Raw genomic sequence first — 23130 nt, forward strand, 5'->3', positions numbered from 1 at the left:
TCTCAGGCCTCAATTTCCAGAGCGGAACCCTGGGCTTCCCCGTAACCCACTCCAGCCGGATCAGGAGCGGGTTATGGTCTGAGATTGTCCTCGTTAGGTATTCCGAGCTGGTGACGCACGGTAGCACCTCCTGGGAGCAAAGTATGGTGTCCAATCGGACGTGCAGGTCATGGAGCCCTGAGAAAAACGAGTAATCCCGATCAGTCGGGTGTTGCCCTCTCCAGACGTCTACGAGTCCCCAGCTCTCCTGCCAATCCCTCCTTCCCCTAGAGAGTCTATGTACCGGGGAGTCACGGAGGGGGGGGTGAGATCTGTCCAGCAGGGGGTCGGCAATGGAGTCACCCCCCAGCAGGACCGGGCCCGCAAGGGGGTGGGCCAGCGTCCCCGACAGTGCAGCTAGGAAAGCTAATTGGTCCGTGTTTGGGGCATAGATGCTAGCTAATACTATATCTCTACCTTCGAGCTTCCCCTCCACCACCACATATCTCCCTTCCCGGTCAATCCATTGACGTGAGAGTTGGAAAGGCGTGCCTGCCCTAATCCATATGAGCACCCCTCGCGCATAAGCCGAATAGCTGGTGTGATAAACCTGGCCCCGCCATCTCCTTTGTAGGGCCTCCCCCTCCCGTTTTGTGAGGTGCGTCTCCTGCAGCAGCGCGATGTGTACTCCCCTCCGTACTAAGTAGGCATGCACTTTGTGTCTGCGTTGCATAGTGTGTAGGCCCCGGACATTCCAGGTCATACAAGTCAAAACATTTGCATTAGCCATTATCCCAGTGATCTGGTCGAAACCCTCCTCCCAGGTCCAGCCCGTTGGCGGTGATGGTGCCCCCCCTGTAAGAAACAAAACCCCCAAACTGCCCTGCCCATGGCATACCCAGGGTCAACAACATCAAAGAAAAAAGCAAACAATCCCCAACTGTGGAGCCCCCCCCCTCCCCCAGAACAGGCCCCAATATCGAAATACCAGTCCCCATCCAAACTCCCGTACCTGATGACCCAGGTCTCAACTACACAGCCGCAGCTGTGGGTGCCTTAAGGGCCTACGGAGTGCGGCCTTGTCCAAAGGGTGGCCGCGCCGCCCATCTCCACCCTCCCTCCCCAATTCCTCATGGAACTTCTGCCCTGAGCCACGCCGTGTGCCCCGGCCCCCACTATGTGCGAGGGCAGCGACCCCCCCTCCCGGTCACCCCAAGCATTACCAGTTCAGCATCGACAGTAGTTCATATGTTGAGGATCTCATCCGCCGTCTGCGGTGTCACCAGCGGCCCCTCCGTGCGATGGAGCCCCGACAAGTCCGATTCCGATCCAGAGGCCGAAACATGAGTGTCCGAGTCTGTGGCCCCTCTAGAACCGGGACCTTCTGCTCGGCCGAGCTTCCCCACCTCCAACAGCGCCGCCTGCCTTTCCGCCTCCGTTTGTGAGGCCGATGGGCCCAGCTGCCCCCGTCCCCTTTTCCAGAGTCTTTTCGATTTCCGCAGCCGCCGGGGCGAGCGCTCCCGCTCCTTCTCCCGCTCCTCTCTCACTCTGGCTCCGTCAGTCCCGGCCTTGTACGTCTCCCACCAGTCCCAAGCTTCCGCTGAAGTCGCGAAGAAGATCGCCTTGTCGTCTACTACCACTCGTAGTCTGGTTGGGAAAAGCAAGGAGTAGGGGATGCCCGGGGTCCGCAATTCCTTCTTGATCGTGAGGAAGGAGGCACGTTGTTTCTGCGTTTCGAAGGTGAAATCCGGAAAGAGTGTGACTCTACTGTTTGCAATCCGGAAGGGGCCATCCTCACGGGCCCTCCGCAGGAGCAGATCTCTGTCCTTGTGGTGCAGCAACTTGGCTATGATCGGTCTGGGTGGGAGCCCGGGTTTGGGTGGTCCTGAGGGGACTCTGTGGGCCCGCTCCAGAGTGAAGAATGGCGAAAGTCCTTCCGGCGCCACCACCGTCTTCAGCCATTCCTCCATGTAGGCAATCATGTCTCCCGTCCCCTCCGTCTCCGGCACACCTACGATCCGTACGTTGCTGCGTCGGTTTCTATTTTCCGCGTCCTCCGCCCGTCTCTCTAGGGTGCTTATGCGGTCCAAGGCCTCCGTCAGCTTACTCTCCATCGCCTTGTGAGCCGGCGCCATGTCCCCGATCACCACCTCAGCCTCCTTAACCCTGTCTTTCAGTTTATCGTGGTCCGCCCGGAGTAGGCCCAGCCCCGACGCCACCTGCGCTATGTCGTTGTGGAGCGCATCTCTGGTGGCCGTTATGGCGTCCAGTATTCGGTCCTGCAGCCGCTGCAGGTCTGTCTGTTCCGCAGGGCCCCCTTCCCCTGCGTTTGATGCTGCCGCCTCCTCCGCCTTGGTCTTCGGCTTTCCCATCGTGGCCGGCCCGCCGCTCTCGTTCACCCCGACTGCCTGCTGACCCCGGCCGCGTGGACCACCCCTGTGCACTTCGGGGCCTCGCTGGTCGGCTACTGCGCCTCGTTATGGGCGTCCCAGTGTGAGCGTTTGTCGCTGTGTCCGGTCCCTGGGTGCTGAGGGGTAACGTTCACTTCCTCACCGAGGCGGTGTGGTGGGCCGGATGTCAAAGGCCCTTTTCTGCCCGTTTCTGCCTCCGTGGGATCTCCCTTACGTCCCCACAAGACGTGTGTGTCACTGCTGCGGGGGAGAGGGGGGCCCAGGATGCGCTGCCGCACTCACCGTCTCCCACTGTTCCCCTCTCCCCAGGCGGTCCTCGCACACTTACTGGGCCGGCCGATGCCTGGGGCCGGGTCGGGCCGCCGGTTCACTGCTGTACGGGGCCGCCAGGAGGCCACGCCCACTCCGTCCTCCACCGATGGCGCCGCACACCGCGGCCGGTCGCCGAGGAGCAATCCTCGCCGTGTGGGGTCCGAGACTGTCGGCGATCGCGCCCTCACCCTGCACGCCGGCAGTGCATCTCTTTGGCGATCCGCCGCTTCCTAGGGCTTCGCTGCGGCCGCCATCTTGCTCGGCGCCAGTCACTCAGCCGCTCCAGAGGCCGCCGCGATCGGCGCGCGTTCTCAGGTCCGCAGAGTCGCCGGCTGCCCAAATCTCGCCCAGGCGGTCACCGCCGGGCTATCATCCGGCGCCGGGGCACACACGGGCTCTACGGCCCCTGTAGCAGGATTCCTGTGGGGGGAAGAGGCGCGGAGCTCCGGGCTCACGCCGCCATTCCCTCGGCGCTCAAGCCACGCCCCCTGGGAGCAAAGCTCCTAGGGCTAAGGTCAGGGCAAATGGGGAAACAAAGTAGCACCAAAGTTGCACCCTCAGCGGCACTGGGGAGGCCGGGTGCATAGTGCTGTTTCGACGTTGGGCGCCCAGTTGTTTTCTATGGAGAACCTCCCGTTTGCAAAAGAACTGCATGCAGGGAGACGAAGGACTTCTGGGTGTGACCACCACTTGGAGAGGTAAGTTGGGAAGTTAAGGGTTGGTTAGGCACAGTCGGTTTGAGCACACAAGGCTGTGGGGGGTCTGGTGCAGGGGTGCCTTTTGCGGTCGGATCGTCTAACCAGATCCTGGTCGCGGTTTAGGGGGGGGGGCTTCCGGATTTAGGCTGCAGGTGTCTGCTGAAGGCTTGAGGCAGGCCATGGTTTGCCGGATCTTGGGTCAGGATTGCCGGGGGGACCTCCTTGTGGTGTTTTTCCGCTTGAGTCTGGTACGGCGGGTGCAGAGTGGGCTGTATTCGCTGTCTCTGGTTGGCGCCAGAAGCCTGCTGTTTGAACAAATCCGGTTTGCACAGGAGATGCAGTCTTTAGAAGTGAAGGCAAGCAGGTCCTCCGGGTTTCTTGAGGTTGCTGGCTGCAGGACACACCGGGATTTCGCAGAAGCAGGTTTGAGGGGGAGACAGGCCGGTAGGGCTGGGGCCAAGTCGGTGAGCGTCATCCTCTTGATTGCTCTGCACGGCTCTTCAGTCCTTCTTCTTATCTTCTTTCCTGTTTCTTGTCCGGATCTGCGGAAGCAAGGTTCAGGGTGCCCCCTAAATACTAGATTTAGGGGTGTTACAGGTAGGTAAGGGCAGGGACCAATGGGTTCCTTCCCTGGGGTGGGTACACCCCCTATCGTGCCACCCTCAAGTGGGAGGGGGGCAGGAGCCTGTCCCTGGTTGGCTAGGCCCCCCATCCTTAAGATGGTGGGGACTCGAGGTTGTGCTTCCCCTCGCCTCCCCCACCTGAGAGGTGTAGTTGGCAGTGGTGGGCACACCTCTCTTCCTCACTTGTTTTTCCCGCCGGTTCTCCAGCCCAAAGTGGGGGGTAGAACCAGTGGGGACCAGTTGCTGAAAGCAGCAAATGGTCTGGAGAGGCTCACAAAGGCGGCATTCCTTTATAGCTTCTCCTTCATGAACCCTGCCCATCCTAGGGGAGAAGGTACCTTGGGGAGGAGGCACCTCGTCCCAGGATGTGCATTGTTTCAGGCCCTGAGAGCAGCAAGCCCTCAACCTTGGGGTCCAGAAACATGTCTGGTGGTGGCAGCCTAAATAGCCACTCTCAGGTCACTAGGAGTTGGTTAAGTTTCAGGGGACCTCTCTAAGATGTCCTCTGTTGTGCATTTTATATTAAATCTCACACTGGCATCAGTCTGGGTTTAATGTGCTGAGAAGTTTGATACCAAACATCCCAGTCTTCAGTGTAGCCATTATGGTGTTTTGGAGTTCGTAATGAAAAAACTCCCAGCACCAGATACTCTTAATAGCAGCACTTCACTTACAGTGCCCAGGAATGGACTTGGGCACTGTATGGTTACAGGGCTCGTGCACCTGTGCCCTCACCAGGGGCATAGAGCACCCAGCTAGAGGGGTGACTGATGTATGTGAGGGCAGTGGTATGTGGGCATGGCACACAGGGTTGTGTGCCATGTTGACTCTTCACTTTGTTCTGCACCAAGATGCGCAGCTGCAAAGGCAGTGTGTGTGTGTGTCAGGGTACACAGCTTTCAAGGGTGGCACAATAAGTGCTGCAGCCCTTAGAGGCCTTCTTTGGTCACAGTTCCCTGGGTACCTGTGGTACCATTTTTCAGGGGATGACATGTGGTCAGAGTTGAGAATTGGGTTTAGGCTTCAATGCAGTTTTAGGGAAGGAACATAGGCCCTGGGTACCAGATTACCAGGAGCCCAGGGCACACTCAGTCAAAGATTACCAGCAATTCAGCAAAAAGTGGGGGCATACCATGCAAAAAAGAGGGCACTTTCTCACACCGATGCCTTGCGGATCACAAATGGCATCTTCATTTGGACGTGGAGCTAGTTCTCTACAGAAATTGGGGGGATTCTTGGTTAGATTTATTCACTAGTGCCAAGAACTTGTAGTGTCATCACTTCTGCTCGTGGGAGTTTCCAAAACGGTTCTCGCTTGGAAACGCATTTCGTCTTGTGTAGCTCAGGACTCTGGTATATATATATTCCTTCCCAGATTTCTCAAGAAGATCAAGAACTGCCTGGCACAAGTTACCTTATTGACCCCGGGTTATGCAAGGAGAGTCTGGTTTCGGGAGAGTCTCCAGTTGCAGCAATGGGGCAAGAGTCCTGCACCCAAATAGGCACACTCTTCATCTCCATGTATGGAGATTGAGTGTTTGATCTCCCTCCCAAAGTATGCACTGTCATTCTGGCAGGAAGGTGTCTCTCCACTAAAGCAATTTACGTCTGCTGATAAGGACAAATATGTGCCTTGGTGTACTGCCAATTCTGTTGATCCTCTGTCTGCACCCTTGTTTGAAATTTTTTTGTTTACCTTATCCCTTGCCGGCAAATCCTTACCCTGTGTACAGTAACAGTACAGTACCCTGTGTACAGTTAAAAGGTACCTTTCTGCCATTTCAGCCTTCCTGCAGTTGCCAGATCTACCCTCTCTGTTCAAGTCACCTTTTGTGACTTGTTTTCTAAAAGCTTTACTACACATGCTTCCTCCTACGCCACTGCGTTCGGATGAAACTTTTCCGCTTTGAGTCAAAATCTACTTTAATAGTAGTTCGACGTGTACAAACTTTACCAAACAACTTAGGATATTGATACACATCGACTCGACTCCATCAGCTCGATTCTGGTTGTGGACGCTGGTCTATCCACCCCGTGAGGCCTACACCTCATGGAAAGGGCGCCATTCAAAAGATGCCCCGAGTGTGTAGCAAAATTTCCACACAGTGACCATCACAAGGTCTGTAACCTGTGTTTATCGCCAGAACACGACGAATCCAGCTGTACAGCCTGCGCATCCTTTCATCTAAAAAGACCATTTAAGATCGGAGGGCCCGTCGACGCGATATGCAGAGATCGGCTCCGGAACCGGTGGATATCTTCGAAGAAGGTCCATGTGTCCCAGACAGACGACTCTGATGACTCCATACCTTCAGGTCAACGCATGAGTACTACTGCCCCTACCTCGGCCCCAACAACTAAATCGAAGGCAAAGGTCAACACTCCACCTTCTGGTAGTTCCATACCGAGAAGACAGCATGTGCCGATACCTCCAGTTCCCTTCGGCACCGAAATCGAAAGAAGTCCCGCTTCTGAGACACTCTGAAACCGTCGACTACTAAAGACAAAACGGCTCCGAAAACCATGAAGCCTACTTCCAACGCTTTGAAGCCGACGAAAACAGCTTCGACCCAAAGACAATATCTTCAGTGCCAAAATCTACGCAAAAGGACTATACAACAGCTCCTAAGGCTAAAGACAAGCAACAACCATGGCCGGAATTTAAAAATCGGCGCCGAAAGTGGTTCCTCAAGAAGAGGAGCTTTTTCAACCTGATCCTTTACAAAGAAGGATCTACATTGATTCACAGACAGGACATGTCTCTACTATGCCACATAAAAGGAGGAAATCAGAAACAGCACCTACACCTTCAGTGCCTGTCAAGAAGAAGGACTCTGCCACATCTCCTAGGAACCCTTCTTCTCCTATACCTCCTTCACCTTCTCTTCCTTTAAACATCTCACCTCAAAATTCTCCTCCTCATTTATCACCACATACACCTTAAGATGATGATGAGTATTGTATAAGAGGGGGGGGACCCAGAATAGCCTTTTTCCTACCCAACTGGTGCACCAGACTGGGAGTACACAAATCCAAAGGATGTACCAGATATTCCTGACCCACATACATATCCATCCAAACCTTCTCCTCCAGAGGACAATATTGGGTTTGGACACTTACTCAATAGGGCTGCCATGTATCATAATGTCACAATGCACTCCGATGAGGCAGAAGAGGATTTTTTATTAGATACTTTTTATCAATCCCAAAAGTCTGTTCAAATGTTACCTATGATTAAAGGGGTCATTAAGCATGCACCAGAGGTGTTCAAAGATCCTGTACGAGCTAGGATCATAAACCCAAGAATAGAGAAAAAATACAGACCAGCTCCGGGGGACCCTGCCTACATTAAAAGACAGCTACCCCTAGATTCCCTAGTCGTTTCAAACGCTAGAAAGTGAGCAAACTCCCAAACTTCAGGTGAAGCACCACCTCCTGATAAGGAATCAAAAAAAATAGATGCTTCAGACAAGAGAATAGCTGCCCAAGCTAGCAATACATGGCGCATAGCTAGCACAGAGACCCTCCTCGCTGGATACGACAGGGCTCACTATGATCAGTTAGAAATACTTTTACAACATCTACCTGACCAATATAAAGCACAAGCAAATTACCTTATCCAAGAGGGTAAGCTAATCTCAAATGCCTCTATCAAATTCACACTAGATGTAGCAGACACTGCATCTAGAGCAAAAAACACTAGTGTCCTCCTTAGACGTCCTGCATGGCTACGCATTTCAGGATTTAAGCAAGAAGTGCAAACTGCTATCTTAAATCATCCATTTAACCAACAACAATTGTTTGGACCAGAGGTAGACACTGTACTTGAGAAAATGAAAAAAGACACTGATACAGCCAAATCTATGGGAGCTCTGCAATCCACCCAAGCACGAGGCTCCTTCCGTCGCTCCTTCTATAGAGGAGGCTCCAAACAAGCTGGAGCAGACAATTCAGCTGCCTTTAAAACAAATACGCAAACATCCTCCAATAGAGGATATTTTAGAGGAGGCTATAGAGGCAACAACAATAAGGGAAGAGGTTGAGGAAATAACAATAGTCGAACCGCTCCCACCATAAAACAGTGACTTTCTTCTGCTCCGCCAACTCCTGTAGGGGGCAGACTAACACAGTTCCTACCTGTTTGGAATTCCATCACAACAGACAAGTGGGTAAGACAGATTATCCAGTATGGCTTCCGGCCAGAACTTACAGCTACCCCTCCACATATACCACCCAGACAGCGTCCAATGTCTGCAGAACATCTTGCGCTGCTCAAACAAGAAGTTCTAGCATTGCTTCAAAAAGACGTAATAGAAATAGTTCCATTACAACATCAAGGAACAGGGTTTTACTCGCTGTATTTCCTAATACCCAAGAAGGACGGGACACTAAGACCGATTCTCAACCTCAGGCCCCTCAATCTATATATACACTCAGATCATTTACATATGATCACTTTACAACAAGTACTCCCATTGTTGCAACAATTCGACTTCCTTACCGCACTAGATCTAAAGGACGCCTACTTCCACATTCCCATACATCCTTCTCACAGGAAGTATCGAAGGTTTGTATTAGAAGGACAACACTATCAGTTCAAAGTCCTTCCATTTGGAGTCACAACTGCACCCAGTGTTTACAAAGTGCCTAGCAGTAGTAGCAGCACATCTCGGAAGATAACACATCCATGTCTTCCCATACCTAGACGATTGGCTCATAAGAACCAAATCATTCAATCAGTGTGTCCAACACACATTTTTTTTTTTTTTTTTTAAATATATTTTTATTGCAGGAATCAGTAAATCAATACAGTATCGACCAGCATTGTGTTATGAACGACATATACACCAGAAAGCCCGCCGACCCCCCTCCATAACGTTTGTACACAGCCAATTAGCCCATATCCCTGGGGTTGGGCGGCAAATGCAGCTGGGGTCAGTAGAATGCTGGAGCTGGTCCGGATAACACACTGTCCGTCTTCTGCTTTTCTAAACAAACCCAAAACCCCCAAAGTAAACCCCCCCCTCAAACTGCCCATTAACTGTGAAACCCCCCCCCCCCCCCCCCCCCCCCCCCCCCCCCCCCCACCATCAGCGCCAGGGAGCTCCTCAACATAGGATCCATTGCTTGACCCACGGGGAAGGTAATAGTGCTATCAATGCTAATGTTTATCGGGACTCGGGGCGAGTTGCCTCATCACATTCGGAGTCGCTGGGGGTACAATAATCTCTGAGGGCTTGCACCAGCGTTTCCCACTCTAACGCGGCCTCCTGCGCCTTCTCGTTACCCTGTCTCCAAGCCAGCTGGTATCTTAGCGCGCTCTCACCCGCCGCCCACTTCAAAAGCTCACTGTGCCATCTGCTGCCTGCCGGACCAGCCCGTGCCTTCCAGTTCCTGGTCACCTCTCGCTTAGCAAGTAGGAGCCCCAGGTCAATGAATTTACTGGAGATTTTATTCCGGGGGGTATGGGGGAACCAGTGCAGGAGCCCTACCGCCACATCGAATGCTAAATGCCTCCCCGTCACCTCCTCTAAGGTCGCCGCTACCTCTTGCCAGTAGGACGTCAGTCCTGGACAGGCCCATAGCATGTGTACAAGGTCCGCCTCCTGAGCCGGGCACCTAGGGCATTCCGCTGAAGCCGTGGAAAAATAACGCCTGATCTTTACCGGGGTCAGGTACGCTCTGTGGAGAACATAATAGTGGACCAGTTGGAAACGGGCGCTACGTGTACCCTTCCAGGCACGCCTCATCAGCTGGGCTCAGGTCGTCTCCGGGATCTCCCTACCAATGTCCTCTTCCCAGCGGGATTTCAATGTGGTGAGAGGAACCAACCCCTCGGTAATCAACCTGCCGTAGAGGCAAGTGACCGCCTTCACCGTGCCCGCCGACATCATCACGTACTGGCATACCTGGGACACTTGGGGTTCCTCTAGCCCGTTCTGCCAGTGCGCCTGGATTGCTCGCACAATGGCCGAATGCAGCAGAAAGTCGCCCCTGGAGATCCCAAAGCGGTCAATGAGATCCTGAAAGGACAAGAGCGCTCCGTCCTCGTACAGGTCCCCGACTAGCTGCAAACCTGAGTCCTCCCAGTCCGCCAATCGTGTCCAATCCCCTCCGTGGGGGAGGGCCGTCAGCATCCCCAACGGTATTTCAGGCGCATATGGCTTCCGTAAGTGGCCTCTAGCGTGAGCCCGGTTCCAGCACAGTCGGATAGTCCGCTCCTCCATCGATAGGTCCCGTAGGACCAAGCGTTGTCGCAGCGCGATAAAGGAGAGGATGTGCCTGGCCATACCCGTCCCCCTTCCGTCTTCCGGGCCTCTAAATTCCCTGGCTATCTCCTGGGTGTAGGTCTGGAGCTGTGCCGCCAGATAGTACTTCTCGAAATCCGGCACAGCAAGCCCCCCCTCGTCCTTTGGCCTCATCAGGGTGTTGAGGGCCACCCGCCGCCGGCCCGTTCCCCAGAGGAACCCGACCACCATAGAACGCAGGCGACGAAACGTGGCCGGTGGGACCCAGATCGGCAAGGTTCGGAAGTAATACAATAGCCGGGGGAGCGCCACCATTTTGAGCAGGGCAATACGTCCCGCCACTGAGAGCGGCAGCGTGGCCCAGAAGTCCATGCAGCCTCGGAGCGCTCGCATGCAACGGGCAATGTTCCCATCTAGGAGGTCGGGTTGGTCATGATACACAAATACCCCGAGGTATTTAAAGCAGTCGGGCTCCCACCTGATCTCCTTACTTAGCGTAGGAGCGGGGGTGCCCCTGCGCATCGGGAAGAGGCAGGTCTTAGACCAGTTCACTTGGAGACCCGAGACTGCTCCGAACTCCGTTAGTGCTACTTCCGCTCCCCGCATAGCGTCGACCGGATCCTCCAGGACAGTGTGTCCAACACACATCTCAGACAATTCAAACACTACATGACTTAGGGTTCACAATCAACTACACCAAGTTGCATCTCCAGCCCTCTCATGTACATCAGTTCCTAGGGGCTACAATAAACACGTCTACAGCTCTAGCGTATCCCAGTCCAGCCAGGATACAGAGCATTCAAGCCTTGGTCACAGGGTTCCAGAACCAACACTCTCTCCCTGCCAGAGTGTTCATGCAACTATGGTGGCATCTTGCATTTTTATTGTACCCTATGCAAGACTGCAAATGCGCCCATCGCAAGAATGCCTAGCACAACAGTGGAACCAAGCTCAAGGACAACTTACAGACCTGGTGTTGGTAGACAGCCGCACACATTGCTCTCTGCAGTAGTGGAACACCAAAAACTTGTCCACAGGGCGGCAGTTCCTTGAGCCTGTTCCACAAATAGTACTTAGAACAGACGCATCCCTCACAGGATGGGACGCCAATCTCCTGCATCACACAACTCAAGGAAAATGGACCACTCAACAAAAAGTGCTCCACATCAATCACCTAGAGCTGCTAGCGATATTCTTAACGCTCCAGTCTTTCCAAGTACATGTACAAAACAAAGCTGTATTAATCCGGACGGACAACATGACAGCCATGTACTATATACAAAAACAGGGGGGACACACACTCTACAACTGTCCCAGTTAGCACAGAACATTTGGAGATGGGCCATGCCACAAAAGATGTATCTGTTAGCAGAACACCTTCCAGGAGTTCACAATCAGATAGCAGATCTGTTAAGTTGGCAGACACAACAGATTCACTAATGGGAACTACATCCGCAAGTTCTTCTACCATTCTTTCAGAAGTGGGGTCATCCAGACATAGATCTGTTCGCCACACACAAAAACGCAAAATGCCCAACCTTCGCCGCCAGGTTTCCACACCCGTTGTCCAAGGGCAATGCGATATGGATGAACTGGTCAGGCAGATTTGAGTACGCTTTTCCGCCACTCCCACTAGTAGTGCGCAAACTAAGACAGTAATCCCTCAAAATGATCTTAGTAGCTCCCACATGGGCACGCCAACCGTGGTTCACAACACTACTAGAACTCTCCTAAGTTCCACACCAAAAACTGTGTCTGACGCCATCCATGCTAACGCAGATCCATGGAGACATCGAGACATCCAGATCTAAGTCAACTGAATCTGGCAATCTGGCTCCTGAAGTCTTAGAGTTTGGATATCTTAACCTACCACCAGACTGTATGAATATCATTAAAAAAGCCAGAAGACCTACTACTAGAGCTTGCTATACAGCAAAATGGAAAAGATTTGCCATTTACTGCACCAATAACCAAATTGATCCACTGGATGCCTCTATCCAAAATATCATCCGCTACCTTTTACACTTACATAGATGTAATCTAGCATATTCATCCATAAATCTTCCATCGTGCAGCCATTGCTGCGTACCTACAAAACAAACAGCATCTGTCATTATTTAGAGTACCTGCAATTAAAGCATTTATAGAAGGATTAAAAAGAATCATTCCTCCTAGGTTACCATCCTCTCCTGTGTGGAACCTAAATATTGTCCTTATCAGGCTCATGGGACCCCCTTTTGAGCCTTTACACAAATGTGAACAGCAATTCCTCACATGGAAAACAGCTTTCCTTATTGCTATTACCTCTCTCAGGAAAGTTAGTGAAATGCAAGCCTTCACTATACAAGAAACTTTTCTACAATTACACCGTAACAAAGTGGTACTAAGGACAAACCCGCAATTCCTTCCTTAAGTCATTACTCCATTTCATCTGAACCAATCTATAGAGTTGCCAGTATTTTTCAAAACCCAGACTCTGTAGCAGAAAGAGCTCTACACACCCTAGACGTAAAAAGAGCCCTTCTCTATTACATTGACAGAACCAAACCCTTTCCAAAAACAAAACAATTGTTTGCAGGATTCTCGCCACCACATAAAGGCAACCCAATCTCCAAAGCTGGAATTGCTAGGTGGATTGTAAAATTCATACAAATATGCTATCAAAAAGCAAAACTTACATTAACAATTCCTCCGAGAGCGTATCCACACGCAAACTAGGAGCCTCTATGGCTTTCTTAGGAAACATTCTTCTAGAAGACATGTGCAAAGCAGCAACATGGTCTACAATACATACCTACACTAAACACTATTGTGTTGATGTGCAAGCAAAGCAGCAAGCTGCTGTAGGCCAAGCTGTCCTCAAAACTCTCTTTTAAACTACTGCAACAGATACAGGCGACCACCGCTAAGGGAGATACTGCTGTATAATCAATGCTCAGTGTGAGATTTGCAGCTCATTTGCCTCGAACACAAAATGCTCCTTACCAGTATGCATCTGTTATTGGCATGTAGAGCTGCAGAGACTCACTCCCACCCGCCTCCCCGGGACCTGTATCTGTTCCAGTTCTATCCTAATTAGATATACACACATGAACATCACTTTTCTCTTTCTACTAACTCCATCATTTCTCATCTTGGCGAAAAACAATCTAAGGATGGAGTTGATGCCCATGCGCACTATTGTCCAAGGGAGGAGTCACCCATCTTGTGACTACAAAGACTTCTTCCAAGAAGACAACATGCAATCATCCGAACCAAACACCAGGTGGCGATTAATGCTCAGTGTGAGACTCTGCAGTTCTACATGCCAAGAACAGATGCATTTTCCTCATTTGAGCCTATGCAGAGCTGCCCTCTCAGACTGCTGACCATCAAAACAATCTTCCTTGTGGCAATAACATCTACTTGTAGTGTTAGTGAGTTGCAGGCCTTTTCATTTTATTTCGTGCACATTACCTTTTTCTCAGACAGTTTGGTCTTTGGGACCCGTGCCTCCTTTTTAACCAAACGTGGTCCCACCTTTCACATTGGGCAGACCTTCACATTGCCTACTTTATTCGCCTGCCCTCATCCTACCAAGTAAGAGCAAAAGAGTCAACCGTCTGAAACCAAAAAGTGGGCTATTATTTTACAATAATCGTACTAAGGACTTCCTGGAAGATGAACAACTCTGTTGGTTTTCAGGTGCAAAAAATAAGAAAGACAGTTAACAAACAAACCATCGCTAGATGGACTATCCTCAGTGTAAAACACTGATAAGTAGTATCCAGGACCAGCCCCCTGAAGGCTTGTGTGCTCATTCAAGAAGAACTAAGGCTTCGACCACTGAGTTAGCGCGAGGAGTCCCAGTTCTGGACATCTGTTAAGTAGCCTAATGGGCATTGCTGCACATGTTGGCCAAACATTACTGCTTAGACAGGTCAAGCGAGATGGGCATTTCACCCTTTCCGTCCCTTAGGACCTTTTAGTACAGTCTGCATACTCGCCTCCAGGGAGACCTTGCTTTGGTATCTATTTGAAGGTAAGGAATCTGCAGCTAAAAGTCCTTATCAGATGAACAAGTTATATACCTTAGGTACTGCCTTATCTGGTAGAGACTTTATTGCGCTGCAGATTCCTTACAGATTCTTCCCGTTCTGTGAACTGCATATATAACAATCAAGAGATCCTTCTGGTCTTCGTTCTGGCACACTAGTTACTTCTCCTCAGTTTGGCTGTGTTCTTCTGGTGTGGAAAAACAGTCGAGCTCTGAGGCCAGCATGGTGAGATGGCGCCTATATAGACAACGCACATGTCACTTCCAGCGTGGCCGCCGCCATACAGAGCTGAATGATGCTACCTACCACCGCTCAAGGAGATTGCTCATAAAGTTTCGGATCCAGTCTGACAATTGGGGGAAATTCACCGCGAGTAATCTGACTAAATAGTCTCTACCAGGTAAGGCGTAATGGAAGGTAAGTAACTTGTTAATCCACATGCATAGGAGGTGATTATATGCTGCTCCACGTGTCACTTCTGGAATGGAGCGATGTCTGAGTGAAGCCGCACAATTCCACCTAGTGGTGCGCAAGAGAACTGCTCTAAATGTTTCTGGCTCCAGTCTGACAACTAGAAAATATTGACATGGCGAGGAATCTGCGGTTAGATGCAGTATTCACCAGAAAGATGATTACGGACTTATGTAAAATGTTCGTCACAGTCCTAGTTATTAGCAGATAAAATGTTCTCGCTATCATGGCAGAGGTAATGGTTGTAGTAACCTCTGCACAGTAAGCTGATTTCAGGTGATACATTGGCTCTTTGTGGTTAATGGGGATAGTTGGTGTCAAAAAGGAATGTACAAGATTGTTGAAGACCTTGCATAATGACAAAGCAATGAAATCTTAAGACACCTAAGTAATTTTCCATCATTTTAGTGTTCTTGAAGTGGAAAGGACTCTTGTGCTTGCTGAAAAAGGAAGTCAAGAGGAGGAGGAGGAAAATGAGGTAGAGCTTTTGACCGCTGGAAAGAAATTTCGCATCGTAGCAACAATGAACCCTGGAGGTGATTTTGGAAAGAAAGAGGTATGTTTACCTTTATGCCAGATTGTAACACCAGACTGAAGTAACAGAGTTAAAACGTGTGCTATTGCTATTTGAATTGTACAAGATACTGGAACACTTTTTTACATATAGCTATTGGTTGAGAAGGATTCTAGCACTTGCAACAAACTGAATTGTCTTGCGGCATCTTACTGGTTGGTTAAAATTTCTGTTTTCTAATATCGGACAGCATTGCTGAAGAAGTCATTATCATTCGGGTGCACACCTTTTTAAGACTTGGCTTTTTCCTTATGAATAACATGTTTGTTGCTGTTTTTTTTTTTGTTGGAGTGTCTGTTTTTTCAATTTTTTTAATCAGCGCTTTCTATTGTTTCCTGTAGAAATCGTTTTTTGAGCCAAAATGTCATGACATTTCCTAGTCACTTTAATTGGGGAATTTGCACAGTAATGAATCAGAAGTACTTTAAAAGCGTTGTTACTGGGTAGTTGCCACGTGTTGTCTTTATGATCTAAAGTAAAATAATCTCCATGTGGGCCAGTCATTTTTTTTGTATGTGGACATTTACCCCTGAAACCAGTTTTCACATTTGGAACTTGTATTTTGGTAGTGTAAACCGACATGTTAATTTTACTGCCATCTACAGGTTGGATTCATAAGCATTCTTAGAGTAATGGCTTTATTATCTGGTAAATGACCATAGATAGAGCGAATATGATTCATGATAACTCTTATACTGGAATCCCACAATGCCTCAGAACATGACCAGTATCTCTAGCTAACATTTTATGCTGTTGGGTTAGTAAACCAATTACTAATGGCAAGTAACTAGGTCTTCCCAAGAAAGCTGGAACCATGGCATATTTTTTGGATAGCGCATGACATAATTACGCATTCAGTAAATGTAAAAGCGAATGGCCAAACATACTTATAATCTTTGATGGCTCCGGGCCTAGTGATGAGAATTTAACACCCATGCTTTATTTCTAATGCTGTGTCCAAGGTGCAGTTATATTTTATCACCTGCATCCACAAAGTCCTACCTGAATCTTGTTCACACTCTTGCTTTTGGATAAGGAAAATTACAATATGAGGAATTTTCTATAGTCCTCTGAAACTGGTTCTCCAATAATTGTCATATAATTACTTAATAGAATGGTATCTACTCCCCCAGGTCTTCCTTCCAGTATTTCCAGATAAGGGTCATGATTGCTACGTGTAATTGATTGAAGCGGGGACTGTAAACTATGTGCATGTCTTTTGTTTGTTAGAATAGTATCCTGTGATCTTTGTGCAGTTGCCTATCAATTTATTCCGAACGTTTTCACTTTCAAAATCTTGACATTAGGTGCATAAAGTATTTTTAACTTTTAATTGCTTCAGTTCTTAATAAAAATGAAACGAGAACTTCAGCAGTGCCCCCTGTATCATGGATGTGTTGTGGTCTTTTTTTGGTCTTATCAAAGACAGCGCATGGCACTGTCTGTTGCAAGACGATGACTACAATTGATTTGCTTTGTTACTGTCATTTGCTTGCTTTTTATTTGTCAGCTTCTGTAGGCTTTGGTTCCTCTAATTGTAATTTCCACTCCCCTGGAGCATGGACGGATTATATGTGTCCTTCGACTGCTCCTTTCTTTATGTAATACTTTCACTTTTTATTTTTATTCAGGCAATCTGCAAGGGTACATGTGTTTTTCAGCTGTCTTACACGCCTACCTCTGCCCCTCTGTGTATTTCCTTCTCCTCCGTTTACCTTCACTTGCAGTTATTGCTTCCTCACCATCCCTTTTTCCTTTTTCTTCCTCAACATTGCTCTTTAATCCTCTGCGTCAAATTGCTCTGCTAGCCTCTCCTACCCCTCCCACTCCACACCCTTCTTTGTCAGCTTGCTGCTGTAGAGTCCCTCCTGCCCTCTCACCATTGTCAGCTTCCACTCCCAGCTCATCCTGCACACCCTTTGTTGTGTTTGCTTCCTCAGCCGACCCCGCTGTCCTTCTATTGTCTGTTTGCCTCTCCAGCCCCTTCCGCCTGTTGTCTTTGTTCTTTCCTATTGTCTCTTGTGCCCTTTCTCCCCACCTATGTCCTTTTCAGTCGATATCCCTTCCTCAGTGTTGCCTCGTTCCACCAACCCACTCCACCATTTGTTTTTCAATATAAAAAAGCTCATGAGCATTGGCCGCATCATAGCTCTCTATTATTATTTTAAGCCATGCTTGTACATCAGTTGTGCTGCTTTAGGGCATTGCTGAAAATCATTGCCAAACCCAATAGCTTTCATGGACGAGACCTATTGGCTTTGCCTTTACTTGTTATCTGAACCAGTAATGACTGAGGCTGATATACTGTATTGCTTTAATAGTAGTTTGTTGATTTTACTTATTAAAAACTATAGAAAATTACATTATTTGATTTATTAAGTTGTTTCACTTGTTAATTACATTTGACTGAATATTATAATTGAAGCTGTTTAAGTATCTCGGTGTAATAGTATAGCTGCACTAAAGAGACTCATTGTAGTTGATTGTGACTGAAACAATCAGACAAGCATCTGTGGTGGTAAATCGTCGTTAATTATTTGGCTGCGGCAGTGCTGGCTAGGAGTTGCAATAGATGGCTTTCACAAATATAGATTTCACTTATGTGGAAGAAATCCTATTTTGTAACAGAGACCGTGGTTAATATGCCATATTTCTTTATTTCACACTTCGTCAGCAGCATGTGGAATTGTAGATTGGTGACTGTAAATAATGGGGACTCTTCATATAATTTTATGTTGTATGTGACCCCTCAGGGCCTCTGTCCTTGTTTCCAACATGTATGCAGGGAAGTAAAGAGCCTTATATTATTAGCATGTAAAAAAAAAATGATAAAAAATAACGGGGCCTCCTGCCCTGCTTCTCTTAACACTCCCTCTGTCCCAAATTTCAAAAATAAGTTCAATGGTCTCCTACCACCAACCCACACCACACTGATTATATCTCCCGCCCAAGTTGATAAAAACATACTTGGTCTTATACTACCCAACCCAATCACCCTCTTCAAACCTCATCCACCCTACCTAAAGTCACACTCTCCACTCGCACACTGAGAGCAGACAGCTGGCACCCTGCTAATACTGGCTCTGAGAAAGTTGCTTGGCAGTGCAAGTATACTGAGACGGCAGAGAAGGCATTTTGCATCTCCTTCAAGTCTGTAGAAACCCAGGAGTAGTGGTTAGAAGGGGATTGGAACCTCCATTTCATTGCCACCCTTGGTTCTCTGGAGGCTTGAGCAAGGTGGCAGAACAAAGGGAAAGTGAATATTTCTCGTTGTAATGTCACTATAGTGCTTAACCGTTGTGTTCAATCAATCAGGAGTTTGTTAAAGCGCAACTACTCACCCGTAAGGGTCTCAAGGCGCTAGGGGTGGGGGGGGTGCAGGTTCCATTCCATCAAGGAGGGGGTCTGTCGAAAAGCCAGGTTTTGAGGTTTCTTGCGAAGATGGGGAGCGATGTTGTCTGTCTGAGGTGGAGCGGAAGGGCGTTCCATGCTTTGGCCGCGAGGAAGGAGAAGGAGCGGCCTCCCGATCTGGTCTTTCTGGTGCGGGGGACCTCGGCGTAGGAGAGCTGGGCTGATCGTAGGGTCCTTTGAGGTGTGTGGAATTTGAGCCGGCTGTTCAGGTATGCTGGTACGGTGCCGTGGAGGGCCTTGTGTGCGTGGGTGAGCATCTTAAAGGTGATTCTCGCCTCGACGGGGAGCCAGTGGAGTGTGCGCAGGTGCTGGGAGATGTGGCAGTGTTTTGGCAGGTTGAGGACCAGTCTTGCAGCGGTGTTCTGTAGCTTGTGGATGAGGTTTTTGTTTATTCCGGCGTAGAGTGCGTTGCCGTAGTCGAGTCTGCTGGTGACCAGGGCGTGAGTGACTGTCTTTCGATGTTCGAGGGGGATCCATTTGAAGGTCTTACGAAGGAGGCGGAGGGTGTGGAGTCAGGAAGATGAGACAGAGTTGATCTGGCGGTCCATTTTGAGCTCGGAGTCCAGGATGATTCACAGGTTGCGTGCGTGGTCTGTGGGGTTGGTGGGTTTCCGAGGGCGGTGGGCCACCAGGTGTCGCTCCAGGCGTTTAGGTTTGGGCCCATGATGAGTACTTCTGTTTTGTTGGTGTTTAGTTGTAGGCAGCTGTTTTTTATCCATTTGGCGATGGCTTCCATGCCTTCTCGAAAGTTGCGTCTGGCGGTGTCGGGCTCGTTGGCTAGGGAGAGGATGAGCTGGGTGTCGTCTGCGTATGACACGATGTTGAGTCCGTAGGTTCTGACGATGGGGGCAAGTGGAGCCATGTAGACATTGAAGAGCGTCGGGCTGAGGGAGGAGCCCTGGGGTACTCCGCAGGTGGTAGGTGTGGGGTCTGAGAGGAAAGGGGGGAGTCTGACCCGTTGCGTCCTGCCGAAGAGGAAGTAGCAGATCCAGTCGAGTGCCTTGTCCTGGATTCCTGCGTCGTAGAGTCTGCGTATTAGGGTGCGGTGGGAGACTGTGTCGAACGCCGCTGATAGGTCTAGGAGGATGAGGTGTACTGTTTCTCCTTTGTCCAGTAGGGTGCGGATGTCGTCTGTTGCGGCGAGGAGGGCGGTTTCCGTACTGTGGTTTTTTCTGAAGCCGGATTGGGAGGAGGCGAGGATGTTGTGTTCTTCAATGAATGTGGCGAGTTGGCTGTTGATGGCTTTCTCGATGACTTTCGCTGGGAAAGGGAGATGGGTCTGTAGTTTTTGAGGTCGGGGGGTCCGCTGAGGGTTTTTTGAGGAGGGGGTTGACCTCGGCGTGTTTCCAGTCGTCGGGAACGAGGCGGTCGCCAGGTAGCAGTTGATGGTGTGGCAGAGCATGGGTGTGATGGAGTCAGTGGCTCTGTTGAAGATGTGGTGGGGGCAGGGGTCCGTGGGGGCCCCTGAGTGGATTGACTTCATTGTCTTCAGTGTGTCTTTGGTGGTGAGGGCTGGCCAGTCATCAATCGCTGGTTTCCGGGTGTCGGTGGTGGTTGGTGAGAGTTCAGTGTGTTGGTTGTCTTCGTCGAAGTTGTCGTAGATGCTCTTTATTTTGTGGTGGAAAAAGGTGCTGAGTATGTCGAAGAGGTCTTGTGAGGGAGGGATGTTGGTAGACTCGCTGGTGAGTTGGGCGAACTCCTTGATGCTGAAGAGTTCCTTGCTGTTGTGTGCGTGGGTGGAGATTCTGTCTTCAATCGCTTTTTTCCTCGTTTCTCTGATGAGTTGATGGTGAGCGTTGGTGGCGGCTCTGAAGTTGTTGTGGGCTTCTGTGGATTTGGTGTTTCTCCAGGACTTTTCGAGGCGGCGGCATGTGCGCCTGGACTCTCGAAGTTCGGTGGTAAACCATCTGGCTTTCTTGGCACGGGTATTGTTGTTTTTCTTGAGGGGGGCTATGGTGTTGGTGCTGTCCGAGATCCATCTATGCAGGGTTCGGCCTGCGGTGTTGGGGTCGTCGTTTTCCGCGATGGTTGGGGTGGAGTTGTTGAGTGAGGAGATGAGCTAGTCGTCGGTGATTTTGGTCCAGTTTCTTTGTGGAAGCAGGTGCTGGTGGGTGTTCTGAAGGTGAAGTGGACGCAACAATGGTCGGTCCATGGGAGTTCTGTGGTGTGGCTGAAGGTGATGGAGTTTCCTGTAGTGAAGAGGGGGTCGAAGGTGTGTCCTGCTGAGTGCGTGGGCTCAGCCACGATCTGGTAGTCCAATGTTGTGGAGGTTGTCCAGGAGGCATGTGGTGTTGGGGTCCAGTTGATTGTCGAGGTGGAAGTTGAGGTCTCCCAGCAGGGTGTAGTTTGTGGATGCGATGGCCTGCGAGGAGATAATGTCCGTGATGGAGTTGGCGAAGGGTCAGCGGGGTCCAGGGGGTCGGTAGATGAGGGTTCCTCGGAGGGCGGCAGTGGGGCTGGCCAGTATCTTGAAGTGAAGGTGTTCCATCAGTTCTGTGGACTCGTCAGGGAGTGTGCTCAGGCGGAGGCTGGATTTGTGGACGATGGCGATTCCTCCTCCTTGGTGGGCGGGGCGGTCCTTCCTGTAGATCTTGTATCCTTGGGGGATGGCGATGTCCGGTCCTGAGGTGGCGTTGGCCCAGGTTTCGGTGAAGAATGCTACGTCCGGGGTGGTGCTGTCGAGGAGGTCCCAGATTTCTGTGGCGTGTTTGTGGAGGGATCGGACGTTGAGGAGGATGCATTGCAGGGTCTTCGGTTGTGTTCTTGTGGGCGGGTTGTGCTGGATCCGTGTTCTTGGCGGTGCTGCAGGTGTGCCGGCAGTGGTGAACAGAAGGGTCCATGGGTGTCGGCTGGTGATGCTAGCTTGCAGTTGTTGTTGCAGCCCGGGTTGAGTGTGTGGAGTGCTGCTGGGTCGTAGCGTTGGCGGGGCGGAGGTCCAGGGTTCCTGGTGCTGGTGGCGGATGGGTCGCGGACGGGGGCAGACATCCTTGCCTTTGAAGCGCCTATGGTGCACCAGCGGCGAGCCCGCTGGTGCTCCGAAGTGGCCGCCATTAAGTAGGGGTCGGGGAGGGCTGGACAGTTAGGAGGCGGGAGCGGGGAGAGGAGCTGGATTGGGCCGGTCGCACTGGGGTGGAGGGGCCGCGGGGGCAGCAGCGGCGGGGTAAGGTAAAGGGAGGAAAGAAGGGATAAAGAAAAAAGGGAAAATAAGCAGAAATAAGGCACAAAAGAGCAGAGATGCAGAAAAGGGCAGAAAGGTGAAAGATGGAAAGGGTAGAAAAACGAGTGAAGGAGCAGAGGAAGAGAAGGAAAATGGGCAGAAATAAGGCAAAAAAGAGCAGAGGTGCAGAAAGGTGAAAGATAGAAAGGGTAGAAAAACGAGTGAAGGAGCAGAGGGAGAGAAAGGGAAAATGGGCAGAAATAAGGCACAAAAGAGCAGAGATGCAGAAAGGTGCAGAAGGGTGAAAGAAAGGGTAGAAAAACGAGTGAAGGAGCAGAGTGAGAGAAAGGAGACCGAGGTCCACTGGACCACCAGGGATGAGGCGCAGGGAAACCTGCGGGTGGAGGAGGGCCTCGATCACTAACACTCTAGAGTGCAGGGGCAGGGGCACCTCACTTAATGTTGGAGCTGCGAGGGTGGGAGAGCAATTTCACTGACAATGAGTCAGTGGTCTTGTGTTGACCTCCCTGCAGTGAATAACTGGATTCCATTCCAGTTGTTCAGGATCAGGCTTCTAAACAGGACTCGGTGCATGTGCTCTGACTCTTAAAATGGTGTATGTTTGATGGGGTTGTCCCCAATTGGCATAACCCAACTTACTTGTAAGTCCCTAGTATATGGTACTCTGGTACCTAGTGCCTGTTAAAGTTGGTAGCCGAAAATCTTCAGGTTGCTACCACTGCTTCCATGCACACCAGAGGAACAAGACCTGATGCACAGAATTGCACCAAAGGCCGCTGAGCCAGAGAGTGCTGTCCGAACCTTGCTGGGGCTCTTAGAAGGTGCATTATTGACTCAGTAAAGATTGGCCTGTGACTGCGATAAATAGATACTTGACTTCAACCAGACCAGCGAGGACCTTGTGGGATATCAACCCTGCAACCAGTACTCCTTCACCATCTTAGTATATTGAATAATCCTTGTAGGATTTACAGCATTCTTAAAGCATCTTCAGCATCAGTCATCCCTTGCATCAGGATCACTCATTAAGGAGCCATTGCTACGCAGATTAAGTGCCTGGAACTGCTGAAGAACTGCTTTTTCTGTCAAGGTAACACTTCTGTACCTTGCTAGGACCCTTGACTAGCTCCCTGCCAGAGTTGGTCTCCCCAAGTACTTCTGACCAACTGTATTGACACCTAACTACGT

General features: G+C 50.2%; 1 protein-coding gene across 1 annotated transcript in view; it reads left to right on the plus strand.

The window, feature by feature from the left end:
• The window catches only part of MDN1 (midasin AAA ATPase 1), a 2142100-nt gene that overhangs the window by 477191 nt on the left and 1641779 nt on the right, over nt 1–23130 (plus strand). Inside the window, exon 32 of the mRNA XM_086926648.1 lies at nt 15188–15335. Coding sequence (XP_086782774.1) covers nt 15188–15335 — 148 coding nt within the window. The remainder of the gene's footprint in view (nt 1–15187; nt 15336–23130) is intronic.

Source organism: Lissotriton vulgaris, chromosome 6 (genome assembly GCF_964263255.1).
Source record: "Lissotriton vulgaris chromosome 6, aLisVul1.2, whole genome shotgun sequence".
Lineage (NCBI taxonomy): Eukaryota > Metazoa > Chordata > Amphibia > Caudata > Salamandridae > Lissotriton > Lissotriton vulgaris.